General features: G+C 41.1%; 1 protein-coding gene across 1 annotated transcript in view; it reads right to left on the bottom strand.

The window, feature by feature from the left end:
• The window catches only part of LRP6 (LDL receptor related protein 6), a 134,193-nt gene that overhangs the window by 26,391 nt on the left and 92,528 nt on the right, over positions 1–15,274 (bottom strand). Inside the window, exons 12-15 of the mRNA XM_070755242.1 lie at positions 11,928–12,254; positions 7,431–7,633; positions 3,936–4,147; positions 836–1,029 (exon numbers count right to left, since the gene is read on the bottom strand). Coding sequence (XP_070611343.1) covers positions 836–1,029; positions 3,936–4,147; positions 7,431–7,633; positions 11,928–12,254 — 936 coding nt within the window. The remainder of the gene's footprint in view (positions 1–835; positions 1,030–3,935; positions 4,148–7,430; positions 7,634–11,927; positions 12,255–15,274) is intronic.

Below are 15,274 nucleotides of genomic sequence, written 5' to 3'. Positions count from 1 at the left end.
CCACAACATACCATACACATATCTAAAAATCCAATTATTATACTAAAAACTTTAATAAGATTTAAAAATCATTCATTACCATTAACACAGCAAAACATACTATACTCGTTGGCCAGGGTCTAATGGCCATAAGCCTGGCGGCATAAATAGGTCTTTAAGCTTTTACGGAAGGTGAGGAGGGTGGGGGCAGTGCACATCTCCGGAGGGAGCTGATTCCAGAGGGCCGGGCCCCCACAGAGAAGGCTCTTCCCCTAGGTCCTGCCAAACAACATTGTCTAGTTGACGGGACCTGGAGAAGGCCGACTCTGAGACATAACCGGTTGCTGGGATTCGTGCAGCAGAAGGCGGTCCTGGAGGTAATCTGGTCCGATGCCATGTGGGGCTTTATAGGTCATAACCAACACTTTGAATTGCGTCTGGAAACTAATCGGCAGCCAATGCAGTCCGCGGAGTGCTGGAGAAATATGGGTATGCCTTAGAAGGCCCATAACCGCTCGCTATTTTCTCTGTACTAGGCAGTGCACACCACTTTAACACACAGGTTGTAACTCAGATCACTAGGAATCATCCATGGAAAACCTGCAATTACACCATAATAATGGTGAAAACAATGCTAGGCTGCATATATTAGATCTAGCGTTTTGAATTTGGTTTCTTAGATTAGGACAATAAAACAATGGCTCAAACCTGAAAGCGTTGCATTGCAAGTGAAAGTATAAAAGAAATATTGTGGAAGCACAACTTTTGTAACAAACAGTTTGCAACACGGTTTGATTTTTCGAAGAAGGGTATTAATTGAAAGCAAAAACAACAACAAAACTCCCTTTTATCCTACCAGACAGATCGCTGCTCTCGATTCTCCGCAGGTCAGAGTCTGCCCAGAACAACTTCCCCAAGTTGCTATCAACAGCCAAAGCAACAGGTTTACTCAGCCCGCTGGAAAAGAGGACCTCCCGTTCCGTTCCGTCTAATGCCGCCCTTTCAATCTTAGGGGGAGATCTTTCTTGGAGATTGGTGAAATACATGTACCTGCAAAATGAGAGACGATCACGTTATTTCACACGGGGTCTTTCTATCCTGCCCCCCCACTAAATCAGCTGACTGGGTATTGTTCTGTCTGGGTTCCCCCAGACGTCAACACCAACTAAAAAGAGTATCCAGACACGCTGGTAAAAAGCAAAGTCATTTTATATCTTTGAAAACAAACACAGAGAACAAAAACTGTTCTTACAAACTGGAATGCTGTGAAGCTTCACAGAAGAGTCACGATGGCCAGACAATACAACAGGCTTCTTGCTGGCACACACACCACTGTAGATAATAAAACCCACGCCTCCCCCAAGTTTTCAGCCTTCGAGGCCACAAGCCAGAATCAGAGACGCCAAGGATCGAAGCAAGGTCACAGGACTCCCAAAAGATAACTCTCCACAATACAGGAAGGGCGGGCCTGCCTTTTCAACCTTTCTGAGGAGAACCACACCCAAACCCAGCTGTTGCCTATTAGGGATGGAAATACCTGGCTAATTGTCCCCTTCTTTGTGCTGCTCTTCTCTGCCTCATATCTATAATGGCTTGTGCGTTCTCATCTAATGACTCCAGGCTACTCGCTGGGGAGAGCTCCCCCCCGGGGGTCTCTGGCTGTTCCCCCTCCTCCTCGTCCAGACATTCCTCTTCCCTATCTGCCTGGTCCTCCTCCTCCTCCTGTTCCTCGTCCTCCCCCTCTGAGCATGGAGCAGCAGAGGTCCAGCCGTTCTCTGAGGAGCCTCAGACTGAATCACAACAGGTATCGCTGGACTGTTTGTGGATGCAGGGGAGAGAATACTGTACTAACTAAAAAGGACACAAGAAATGGTAGCAAACAGCTTATTTTGAAATACACTGCTCAAAAAAACCCAAAGGGAACACTTAAATAACAGAATATAACTTCAAGTAAATCAAACTTTTGTGAAATCAAACTGTCCACTTAGGTAGCAAAACTTATTGATTCACTCAATTTCATATGCTGCTGTGCAAATGGAATAGTTGTGCAAATGAAATGAGAATATTTCATTCATTCAGATCTGGGATGTTTTATTTTGAGTGTTCCCTTTATTTTTTTGAGCAGTATAATTAAATGTGGTGCATATTGGATGGGAGGCTATAAGAAAATCTGAAGCTCAAGGTTGAATGAAGGTTCTGTAAAAAGACAATTCTACAGCACTGCCAGAGAAACTACTTGGAATTACATGGAATTCAACATTTTATTTTATTTAAAACTATTTTTTTTAAAAAGAAACCCAAGAAAGTTTGCTTCCAGTTTTCCAAAGCTACATGTTTTGATGGTATCAGTAACATAGGGTTCAAAGTTTTAAATGCAGATTACCTTTGATGTTCATTTTAAAAAAATAATTGTATTGTTGTAACAGAAAAGCTGCATGTTAAAAAGCAGTTAATATCTTAGTCTGTTAATTATGACTGCATACATAATTTTAAGCTCTCATTAACAAAATACAGTTCATTAACTAGAGCTTAAAAATCCACCAACTGTTCTGGATTTTCTCCCTCTGCGTTTTCTAGCAGGAAGAATATTTTAACTTTTAAAATATTCTGTGGTTTACAAAAACGTGGGACTAAATAGTTCCTAAACATTTTATTTTATCCTTCTGCTTCTATAAAGATTAGGAATCTGTTTAATTTATGGAGGATTCTCCTACTCATTAATTTTATCTATATTACACACACTATTTATAAAATTGTCCTACATAATCCTTTAGCTTCATAGATGAAGACATCTTTAAAATTCTTACATGTTATCAAAACAATTTCACATTTCTATACTGATTTATTATTAGTATAATCATTATATGTACTCTTTATTACAAATATCGCACCACTGATTTTAACTTGTTTATTCCTTGGACCTACTTTTATTTTGTGTAATATAGTTTAAATCAAGTGTTCTTTGATACCTAGCAACTTTAAGATGTGAGGACTTCAACTCCCAGAATTCCCCAGCCAGCATGTTGAAATAATGGAACTGTTAAGCAACTTAGAAAGTTAATAAAAAAATAACTCTCCCTATTTTAAGCTTGACAAATTTGAAAAGGGATATAAAAATGTAATAGTGTTCCCTCGATTTTCGCAAGGGATGCGTTCCGAGACCGCCCGCGAAAGTTGAATTTCCATGAAGTAGAGATGCGGAAGTAAATACACTATTTTTGGCTATGGACAGTATCACAAGCCATCCCTTAACACTTTAAACCCCTAAATTGCAATTTCCCATTCCCTTAGCAACCATTTAGATTATTACTCACCATGTTTCTTTATTAAAGTTTATTTAAAAAAATATTTATTAAAGGTGGACGAAAGTTTGGTGATGATATATGACGTCATCGGGCAGGAAAAACCGTGGTATAGGGGGGGAAAACGCAAAATATTTCTTAATTAATATTTTTGAAAAACCGTGGTATAGACTTTCCGCGAAGTTCAAACCCGCGAAAATCGAGGGAACACTGTATTTTGTTCGGCGGTTTTTTTGGACTTTTTAACCTAAAACTGTAATTAGATTTGTTACTATGTACTGTTTTTTACCATTGTTGTGAGCCGCCCCGAGTCTGTGGAGAGGGGCGGCATATAAATCCAATAAATCTAATCTAATCTAATCTCCCTCTTCCTGCTTGTTATACTTCTAGCTATGCAGCCAGGCATCCTACTTGTTTTTCCTACCACCCGACCACACTGCTCACCCATTTTGAGATATCACAGTGTTTCCCAACCTTGGCAAACGCTGGCTGGGGAATTCTGGGAGTTGAAGTCCAGATATCTTCAAGTTGCCAAGGTTGGGAAACACTGGAATATCACCTTGTGTAGCACCGCAGAAAACAAGACCAGGAGAAAAGTCGAGAGAGAAAAGGATCTGGATTGTCTAAGCGTTTCCCATCCTGCGACCCACTTACCCCTTCTCTGGATTCACGACGATAGCTCTAGGCCGATCCTGTTCGTTTTTCAACACCACGCCCATCAACCGTCCATCCAGGCGTGTGACGTTGATGACGTTTGTGGCTTCACAAGTCCAGTAAATGTAACGGCTGTAAATATCAATACTCAGATCATATGGCTGGATATCTAGATTTTGGTTGGGGACGGGACTCATCACAATGGTTGAACTCTGGAACAAGGGTGCAAGATAGAGGCGGCTTCAGCAATTCCCATAGAGACAAACTGGCACAGTTAGTTAAATGTTATGAGAAATGTATGAATATATTGAAATGACTTTAGATTTTTTTTCTTTTGATTAATTCAATTTTATGTTTATTAGAATATATAAACAAAATTCTTCTTTTCATCTAGATTAATATGTTGATTTAATGAACTAAGAATATATTCTTTTTCTGTATTTAAAATTAACTTCTAAGAAGAGAGGGGTAATTGTAACCCCTACTACATGTTTAAATGTTTGTATGTCTGTGTGGTTTTTTTAATGAAAAAAATCAATTAATTTTATTATAAAAATAAAAAAAAGAAACAAACTGGCACAAATTATATACTGTATTTTTCAGAGTATAAGGCGCACCCTTTTACTCCCCAAAAGAGGGTGAAAACTTGGGTGCATCTTATACAGTGGTTGTAGCCCCACCCAGCCGCTCCCACCCTCTGCCTCCTAGTAATTTACCTCCTTGCAGCAAACAGAACAGAGCCTGTTAAACCAAGCATCTGATTATCAGCTTCCCGGCCCTCAGCTGATTGAGGGTCAATATGGCCGGAAATGGAGCCTCAATGAGAGACATCGTCTTGGCCACTTCCACCATAGCCCCCCGCCACCCAGATCAAAAACAACCTTGACGCGGTCCTCAATGAAATTGAGTTTGAAAACCCTATTGTAGGTGCACTAATATATACCTGATCAACTACCAAGTCAATTTATACTCAAGTCATGGCCTTCTGACTAATTACAGGGTAGAAACATAGAAACATAGAAGTCTGACGAAAGAAAAAGACCTCATGGTCCATCTAGCCTGCCCTTATACTATTTTCTGTATTTTATCTTAGGATGGATATATGTTTATCCCAGGCATGTTTAAATTCAGTTACTGTGGATTTATCTACCACGTCTGCTGGAAGTTTGTTCCAAGGATCTACTACTCTTTCAGTAAAATAATATTTTCTCATGTTGCTTTTGATCTTTCCCCCAACTAACTTCAGATTGTGTCCCCTTGCTCTTGTGTTCACTTTCCTATTAAAAACACTTCCCTCCTGGACCTTATTTAACCCTTTAACATATTTAAATGTTTCGATCACGTCCCCCCTTTTCCTTCTGTCCTCCAGACTATACAGATTGAGTTCATTAAGTCTTTCCTGATACGTTTTATGCTTAAGACCTTCCACCGTTCTTGTAGCCCGTCTTTGGACCCATTCAATTTTGTCAATATCTTTTTGTAGGTGAGGTCTCCAGAACTGAACACAGTCTTCCAAATGTGGTCTCACCAGCGCTCTATATAGCGGGATCATAATCTCCCTCTACCTGTTATACCACTAGCTATGCAGCCAAGCATCCTACTTGCTTTCCCTACCGCCTGACTGCACTGTTCACCCATTTTGAGACTGTCAGAAATCACTACCCCTAAATCCTTTTCTTCTGAAGTTTTTGCTAACACGGAACTGCCAATACAATACTCAGATTGAGGATTCCTTTTCCCCAAGTGCATTATTTTACAATCCAAGATTCCTTCAGTTACAGCCAGTACCAAAATGGATACTAAGGATCTGCACTCATTTTATGTTTCTACCCTAACATCAAAAAACTTGGATTCTTGAGGCCTTGTTCCCATGATTACAACATATGTAAGGAGATGTATGGATAAATGTTTTGAACTTAAAAGGAGTCAATGTTGCTTTGAATTATATTCCAAAATCATTTAAACTGATAGCTTTGGGGAAATTTTGATTATATCAAGCACAGGGATCATCAATATTCAGTACTAATTAACATTCAATACATTTTTACTCTGGGCAGCAAAGACTAGATTTTTAAAATGTACAACTTCTCTGTTTTGGAAAATACTTTTTCTACTAATCCAAAAAATGGAAATATGAATAGTTTATTCCTGGTTAATATTATGAAATATTATATATATATATTTCTTAATATTTAACATAAATAAACTGTTATTATGTGTGATTTTAACAGATTAACAGAGTTGGAAGGGACCTTGCAGGACCTCGTGGCTTAAAAATTCAGAAACTGGCCTGATCCTGTGTCTATTTTTTCAAGAAGCCAAAGAACTATAGACATATAGGACACATTTAAACACAGATCTTTTGAATATAGTATTTGGTGACGTATGACGGGCTTGATTCATATACAGTAATACCTCGTCTTACGAACCTAATTGGTTCCGGAAGGAGGTTCGTAAGGCGAAAGGTTCGTAACACGAAACAATGTTTCCCATTGGAAACAATGTAAAAGCGATTAATGTGTGCAAGGGAGGAAAAAAATCCCAAAATGGTGCTCCACTGGGCGCCGCCGCCCGCCTGTCACCTTTTAAAACAGCCGGGGGCTTCTCGGCGTTCTCCTGAACCCGAAAGTTCGGGTTTGGGAGGCCGCCGAGAAGCGCCGCCGCCCACCTGTCACCTTAAACAGCCAGGGGGCTTCTCGGTGTTCTCCCGAACCCGGAAGTTTGGGTTCAGGTTCCGGAGGCCGCCGAGAAGCGCCCGGCTGTTTCAGAAGGTGACAGCCAGACGGAGCGCCGTTTTTGCTATCGGCGGCGGCATTTTTGGTCGGCCGAAACGTGGCCTCCAGGAAGGACGTTTTCGTGACGTCAAAGCTCCACCCATGGAATTCCCTATTGGGATTCCCCACCTCCTTTCCAGCCTCCAGATCGGCCGAAAATGCCGCCACCGATCACAAAAACGGCGCTCCGCCGAGCGCCGCCGCCCGGCTGCAACCTATTGAAACAGCCGGGCGCTTCTCGGCGGTCTCTGGAACCCGAACCCGAACTTCTGGGTTCGGGAGAACGCCAAGAAGCCCCCCGGCTGTTTTAAAAGGTGACAGCCGGGTGGCGCCGCCCAGCGGAGCACCATTTTGCGATCTGCGGTGGGTTCGTAAGGTGAAAAAAGTTTGTAAGAAGAGGCAAAAATTTTCTGAACCCTGGGTTCGTATCTCGAAGTGTTCGTATCATGAGGGGTTCGTATCACAAGGTACCTCTGTATTTTTAAAACATTCATGCTGTAAAATTAAGCTCTACATAAACTCAACACTGAATTTGCCTCCTCTATCCAAAATTGAGATGTTCCTATTTTCAGCTGATTTCCATCTGTCAGTTTAATAACTAGCAAAATCTACTGTACACACAGCAGTGTTTATAAAGTGTTTCAAACATTAAATCCAGAAAGACAAAAAATTGTTTTGCCCTTGTCTCTCTTTGAAAATGGAACAGTCCTTGTTTAGATACCTGACTTCCATCCTCTTGTGATCTTCTGATAATATTTTGGCGAGAGTCGATCCAGTAAAGCTGCTTCTCCAGTGGATCATAGTCGATTGCCCGAACATTTCTGAGGCTGTGTATCGGAAGGATGATCTCTGGACTCTTCAACCCGTCGATCACCATACGATTGATTGCATTCTTCTGGCTGAAGAGCAAGAAACTTGTAGGGGCTTATGGAGAAATGCAAACACAGAAGGGAAAGTTTGAGTTAGGCTGAAGATGTTTAGATCAAAACTCTGAAAATATTCAAAAAGTGCCACACCGAATGAAAAGATAGCAGCAATTAAAGGAGAGGCCTTCCTTTGTGGGGAAAAATTGAGCCTAACGAGAGTGATTGGAGAAAGGAAGGTGCTAATTAAAGGGAAGTTTTTAAGGGGGGTGAAATAGAATTATTGTAATACCCATCTTTAAAAATAGAAAATACCTTTTAGACCCACAGGTTAAAATGTCCAAACCTGGTTTGCAAATACTGTTTGTTTGTTTGTTCATTCGACTTCTATGCCGCCCAATCTCGAAGGACTAAGGGCGGCTTACAACAATAATAAAAATACAATATAAATAAAAATAAAAATAAAAATAATAATTTATTGGATTTGTATGCCGCCCCTCTCCGTAGACTCAGGGCGGCTAACAACAATAATAAAAACAACATGTACAATCCAATAAAAAAACAACTAAAAGCCCCTATTATAAAACCAAACATACACACAAACATACCATGCATAACTTGTAATGGCCTAGGGGGAAGGAATATCTTAACTCCCCCATGCCTGGCGGTATAAATGAGTCTTGAGTAGTTTATGAAAGACAGGGAGGGTGGGGGCAGTTCTAATCTCCGGGGGGAGTTGGTTCCAGAGGGCCGGGGCCGCCACAGAGAAGGCTCTTCCCCTGGGGCCCGCCAAACGACATTGTTTAGTCGACGGGACCTGGAGAAGGCCAACTCTGTGGGACCTTATCAGTCGCTGGGATTCGTGCAGTAGCAGGCGGTTCCGGAGGTATTCTGGTCCAATGCCATGTAGGGCTTTAAAGGTCATGACCAACACTTTGAATTGTGACCGGAAACTGATCGTCAGCCAATGCAAGCCACGGAGTGTTGAAGAAATGTGGGCGAATTTTGGAAGCCCCACGATGGCTCTCGCGGCCGCATTCTGCACAATCTGAAGTTTCTGAACACTTTTCAGAGGTAGATACAAAGTGATAAAAAGAGGTCAAACATTATCTAAAACTAAAACATTATCTGAAACTAAAACCCCATTAAAATTGTTTTAAAAGGCAGTCACAATAATAATATCTGTTAATATCAGTTCTCAGGCAATATTAAGGAATTAATGGCTAAACAATGCACATCAAAAAAGTGGGGGAAATACCCTCTCACCACCACCACCACCCCCGGTGCCTCTCCAAAATTTTCCATTTTTCTGTAGCCTCTCTGGATTTGAGAAAAAATATGCAAACTTTATGATTAGGGATACAAAATAGACATTCGACCATCTTATCTGACTATGAGCATAAAAAACGCTGGCCTCAGTTTATGGCAAGTGAACCTGTGGTGGTCTGCCAGCAGCCAGCACAACTGGCAGCAGATACAGGCAGTGAGGAGGCTGGGGAGGAACATGGGCCAATGCTGGAGTCTGGGGAAGGCTCTGCTTCAAAGGCAGAGATGGGGCCAAGGCTGTCTGGCAGTTATCAGCTGCCTTTGGAGTCAGACATCAGTGAAGCAGACAAACAGCTGGAGCCTCTTCCATAGTTACCTGTAAGCTGAGTTGTGCGCTGGAGCACGGGAGATTTAAACGCTCAGCCCTGAAGATTGCAATCGTAGCACACAGGACCGACCTCTGCGCTAGAATTGGCAAACTGTGACTGAGATTTTAAATCTCCCGCAGGAGGAAAGGCAGGAAAGAAAGGGGCTTTCCTTCCGGCCCCCTTTAACCCTTTCTCCTTTCGGCTAGGATGGGTAAGTCCCTTACCATGGGGTGGGTGGGTTGCGGAGCCACCAGACCGCCGCCAGCCCGATGTCCGTCTGGTGGGGGGGGGCTGGCGGGGTGGATCCACTGCCAGCCCGATGTCGGTCTGCGGGGGGCACCGACCAGGGGCTGCCAAAGGGGCGCCGATGCCGAACGCGGTCCGTCCGGGCAGGGCAGGCACAGGCAGCCCCAGGAGAGAAAGAGGGAGGGAGAGAAAGAGAGAGGGAGAGAAAGGGAGGGAAAGAGAAAGAGGGAATGAAGGAGGGAGAGAAAGAAAGAGAGATATAGAGGATAGAGAGAAAGGAAAGAGAGAGAAAAGGAGGGAGAGAAAGAGGGAATGGAGGAGGAAGAGAAACAAAAAAGAGTGAGAGATATAATGGATAGAGAGAAAGAGGGAGGAAAAGAAAGGAAGGGAGGGAAAGAGAAAGGGAATGAAGGAGGGAGAGGAAGAAAGAGAGATATAAAGGATAGAGAGAAAGGGAGGGAGAGAAAGGAAAGAGAGAAAAGGAGGGAGAGAAAGAGGGAATGATGGAGGGAGAAAGAAAGAGTGAGAGATAGAAAGGATAGAGAGAAAGAGGGAGGGAGAGAAAGAAAAGAGAAAGAGAGGGAGAGAAAGGAGAGAGAGGAAGGAGGAGAAAGGAGCGGGAGCGAATTATGGGTGTCAGAACTCGCGTACTCGTGATAGTGTGCGCCCACATTTTATTTATTTATCTATTTATTTATTTAGACTTCTATGCCGCCTAGTCCCTAAGGGGGAAAGATCAAAAGCAACGTGAGAAAATATTATTTTACTGAAAGAGTAGTAGATCCTTGGAACAAACTTCCAGCAGACGTGGTAGATAAATCCACAGTAACTGAATGTAAACATGCCTGGGTTAAACATATATCCATCCTAAGATAAAATACAGAAAATAGTATAAGGGCAGACTAGATGGACCATGAGGTCTTTTTCTGCCGTAGTTTCTAAGGGACTGCCGCTCAGACACTATACTTTTCCGCCAACACCGGAAAAAAATTAGAGGGAACACTGGCCTCTTCCCAGTGTGCTCATGTGCAGAGTTGCCACAGGAAGGGAACAGCTAAGGAACTAGGGTGGACTTGGGAGTAAAGCCACAGGTGGACGATGAATGGCCCCTCCCATAGGGAATAAAGGAGGAGCGAACGGGTGAGGGGGAGTTTGCAGGAGACAATTACCGCAGGTTTTGGGATATAAGACACACCTTTTTCTCCCTAAAAGAGGCGGATAATTTGGGTCTTCCCAGCTCTTACCTTGCAGGCTCTTTCATGGATTCTCTCTGTGAGGAATGTTTTCCAAGCCCTAAGTCTTTGCAGGGTTTGTTTCATTGCTCTAACTTGCTCTGAATGAGTTCCTTTCCAGTCCTAATCAGGTGCTAACGCTGTTCCCAGCTCTTGCCAGCTTGCAAGCTCTTTCAATGTTACTCTCTGCAAAGGATGTTTTCCAAGCCCTAAGTCTTTGCAGGGTTTTTTTTCATTAGTCAAACTTGCTCCAAATGTTTCTTTTCAGCCCTAACCAAGTGCTATGTTCCCAGCTCCTACCGGCTTGCAAGGTCTTTCATTCTTACTCTCTCTAGGTTTTTTGTAAAGCTCTAACCAGGGGGGAAAACAACGTGCTGAAGCTGACCAGACTAAGGACGCTAACTAGATAAATATTTGGTAAGCAGATTCTTTCTCCTATTTTCCTCCCCAAAAACTAAGGTGCATCTTATACTTCAGTGCGTCTGATACTCCGAAAAATACGGCAGTTAATAGAGCTGGGGTGGCACAGCAGGTAGAGTGCTGTACTGCAGGCCACTGAAGCTGACTGTAGATCTGAAGGTCAGCGGTTCAAATCTCATCACCGGCTCAAGGTTGACTCAGCCTTCCATCCTTCCGAGGTGGGGAAAATGAGGACCCGGATTGTGGGGGGCAATAGGCTGGCTCTGTTAAAAAGTGCTATTGCTAACATGCTGTAAGCCGCCCTGAGTCTAAGGAGAAGGGCGGCATAAAAATTGAATGAATGAATGAATGAATGAATAAATGAATGAATGAATGAATGAATGAATGATTGAATGAATGAATGATTGAATGAATGATTGAATGAATGATTGAATGAATGAATGATTGAATGCATGAATGAATGAATGAATGAATGATTGAATGATTGAATGAATGATTGATTGAATGAATGGTTGAATGAATGATTGAATGAATGAATAAATGAATGAATAAATAAATAAATAAATAATTGATCCGTGACTCTCAGAGATTCCTTGCTAGGTTTTTAAGGTATCAATCAGCCTGGCAGCTCTTCCAGCCAGATAAGGTCTGTGACTATAAATTTACCCTTGAAGGACTGTGCTGGATGTGAATGAGAAGAATTCATAGTAATCTAATAAAAAGGGGGGGTTTGTCAGGACAAGGAGTCTCCTTCGTGGTTTGAGAAATCCTAAATCAGCACAGAATCTTATAGTTAACACCACCATCCGTGTTTTTGGCTTACCACTACATGTTCTGTTGTCGGGGTTCAAGGAATAATGAGCAGGACATCCACAGACGAAGCCCCCTACGGGCACTGCCAGGCATAGGTGGGAGCAGTGGCCATTGCTGGAAGCGCACTCATTCCAGCCAGCTTGCCGGGATGAATGGAAGACTAGGATGTCCATCACGTAATCCAGGTGGTTTTGGATGATGGTCCGATTCTGTCCGCTGGTCTTGTTGGCACGTTCGATGCTACGTCGGCTCCAGTCTGTCCAGTAGATGTAATCCTGGTATTGAGTCAGGCCGAAAGGATGCGGTAAATCATCGGCTATAACATCACGGTCAAGGCCTGGATTTGGTGAAAGGGAATGAAATGAAAGGTGGAAGATCACCAGATGTATCACCACTATAGGTAGTCAATCAATCAATATCAACTTTATTTGATTAGTCAATCGACCATATCAAAGCGAGGAAAAGGACCACATCGGTCGTCATAAAACTGTGACAGGTTAAAATACAATAAAATTGGCTAAAATAGAGGGAATTTGAATAAATAATAAGTTAAAATGCAGTATAATATGCTAAAATTGAGTAGTAAAACATGAGAATATAACTCGTGCAAAGGATTATATTAAACAAATCTAAGATACTGATATAAAATATTCTTAAGTGTGTTCATCTCCTTTGCACACTATAGGTAATCAGTAACAAATTATCCACGGGTAGTCCTCAACTTATAACAGTTCATTCAGTGACTGTTCAAAGTTACAAGGGCAATGAAAAAAGTAACTTATGACCATTTCTCACAGTTATGAATTTTGTAGTACAGTATCTCCATAACCATGTAAAAAAAATTCAGATGCTTGGCAACTGGTTCACACTTACAACTATTGCTTTCTCTCAAGATCATGTGACTCTCTTGACAAGCAAAGTCAATGGGGAATCCAAATTCACTTAACAACCAGGTTACTAACGTATCAATTAGTGATTCACTTAACAACTGTGGCAAGAAATACCACAAAATGGGGAAAAAATTCACTTAACAAAGGTCTCAAAATTTGGGGCTCAAATGGTATAAGTTGAGGACCACCTATCTTTGACTTATGATTGATTGATTAGCAACTGTTTGAAGTTACAATAAACCCCCTTCCCCAGAATATTATTTATAACCCGGTTCTGAAATTCCAATGGCTGCCCCCCTTCACCCAGTCGTGTGATCAAACATTGGTCACTTGCAATTGGCCACAATTTATGACAGTTTGCAGCATTCCATGATCACACGACTCAACTGATGACTTTTTACTGAAAATAACTCATAATTAACACTAGGTTTGCTCGAATTAAATTTGAAAATTGGGTTGGTCGTGTGGGTGACGACCTGCTTTATGCGTATTACAATTTACAACTGAAGTGAGCAGTGTGGCCGGGCGGTAGGAAAAGCAAGTAGGATGCTTGGCTGCATAGCTAGAGGTATAACAAGCAGGAAGAGGGAGATTGTGATCCCTTTATATAGAGCGCTGGTGAGACCACATTTGGAATACTGTGTTCAGTTCTGGAGACCTCACCTACAAAAAGATATTGACAAAATTGAACGGGTCCAAAGACGGGCTACAAGAATGGTGGAAGGTCTTACGCATAAAATGTATCAGGAAAGACTTAATGAACTCAATCTGTATAGTCTGGAGGACAGAAGGAAAAGGGGGGACATGATAGAAACATTTAAATATGTTAAAGGGTTAAATAAGGTTCAGGAGGGAAGTGTTTTTAATAGGAAAGTGAACACAAGCACAAGGGGACACAATCTGAAGTTAGTTGGGGGAAAGAAAGATCAAAAACAATATGAGAAAATACTATTTTACTGAAAGAGTAGTAGATCCTTGGAACAAACTTCCAGCAGACGTGGTTGGTAAATCCACAGTAACTGAATTTAAACATGCCTGGAATAAACATAGATCCATCCTAAGATAAAATACAGGAAATAGTATAAGGGCAGACTAGATGGACTATGAGGTCTTTTTCTGCTGCCAGTCTTCTATGTTTCTAAGTGGGCAAGCTCTATTTCAGTCATAAGTCAAGGACTATCTGTATTTTGCCATGAATGAATGCCCTGCCTCACACACATTGCTTATCTCCACATACAAAGCAGAATCTGTATCGCTCGGAACATTATGAAACTTGTCAATAAAATACAAAATGGCCCAAACTATTGCATTTATCACAATGTATGTATATAATATTAGGAGCCATGGCAGTGCAGTGGTTAGAATGCAGTACTGCAGACTAAGTCACTGATCACTTCAAGAGTTTGATCCTGACTGGCTCAAAGATCAGCTTTCCATCTTTCCAAGGTCGGTAAAACGAGGACCCTACAAGAATGGTGGAAGGTCTTAAGAATAAAACTTATCAGGAAAGACTTAATGAACTCAATCTGTATAGTCTGGAGGACAGAAGGGAAAGGGGGGACATGATCGAAACATTTAAATATGTTAAAGGGTTAAATAAGGTCCAGGAGGGAAGTGTTTTTAATAGGAAAGTGAACACAAGAACAAGGGGACACAATCTGAAGTTAGTTGGGGGAAAAGCAATGTGAGAAAATATTATTTTTTTCATATTGTTAAATTAGATATAATGAAGTAGATTTTAAATTAAATAAAAGATATATTGAAGTTTTAAGGATAGTTTTAAATTAAGAAATTTAAAGGACAAGGTTTTTTTTTTGAGTAATTGATCTTAAATATTTTAATATACGGTTAAATTAGACACAATGAAGTAGATTTTAAATAAAATGAAATTACAAAACTAGAATGTTATATTGATATTTTAATTGATTGTAATTATAATACTAAAATGGGAATTTCGATATGGAATGTTGTCAATTATTTTTTCTGTATGGATTTGATTATAGTTAGGTTTTTTTTTCTGTATTAGCTAGACTTCTATGACTAGCGGAGCAAATGTAGCTCCTTTAAATGTTGAATGTTGTTCGTGTTGTTTGTCTGAAGAAAAATTCAATAACTTTTTTTTTTTAAAGAGAACATATTATTTTACTGAAAGAGTAGTAGATCCTTGGAACAAACTTCCAGCAGACATGGTTGGTAAATCCACAGTAACTGAATTTAAACATGCCTGGGATAAATATATCCATCCTAAGATAAAATACAGGAAATAGTATAAGGGCAGACTAGATGGACCATGAGGTCTTTTTCTGCCATCAATCTTGTATGTTTCTATGTTGTGGGCAATAGACTGACTCTGTAAACTGTTTAGAGAGGGATATAAAGCACTGTGAAGTCCTATTGCTATGTGCATAATATTCAATTGCTGGAAATGAAATATAGGCATAGAAAAAATGTTATTTTTTGAATCATA

This window comes from Erythrolamprus reginae, chromosome 6 (assembly GCF_031021105.1).
Source record: "Erythrolamprus reginae isolate rEryReg1 chromosome 6, rEryReg1.hap1, whole genome shotgun sequence".
Taxonomy (NCBI): Eukaryota; Metazoa; Chordata; class Lepidosauria; order Squamata; family Dipsadidae; genus Erythrolamprus; species Erythrolamprus reginae.
This window is presented reverse-complemented; position numbering and strand designations above follow the sequence as displayed.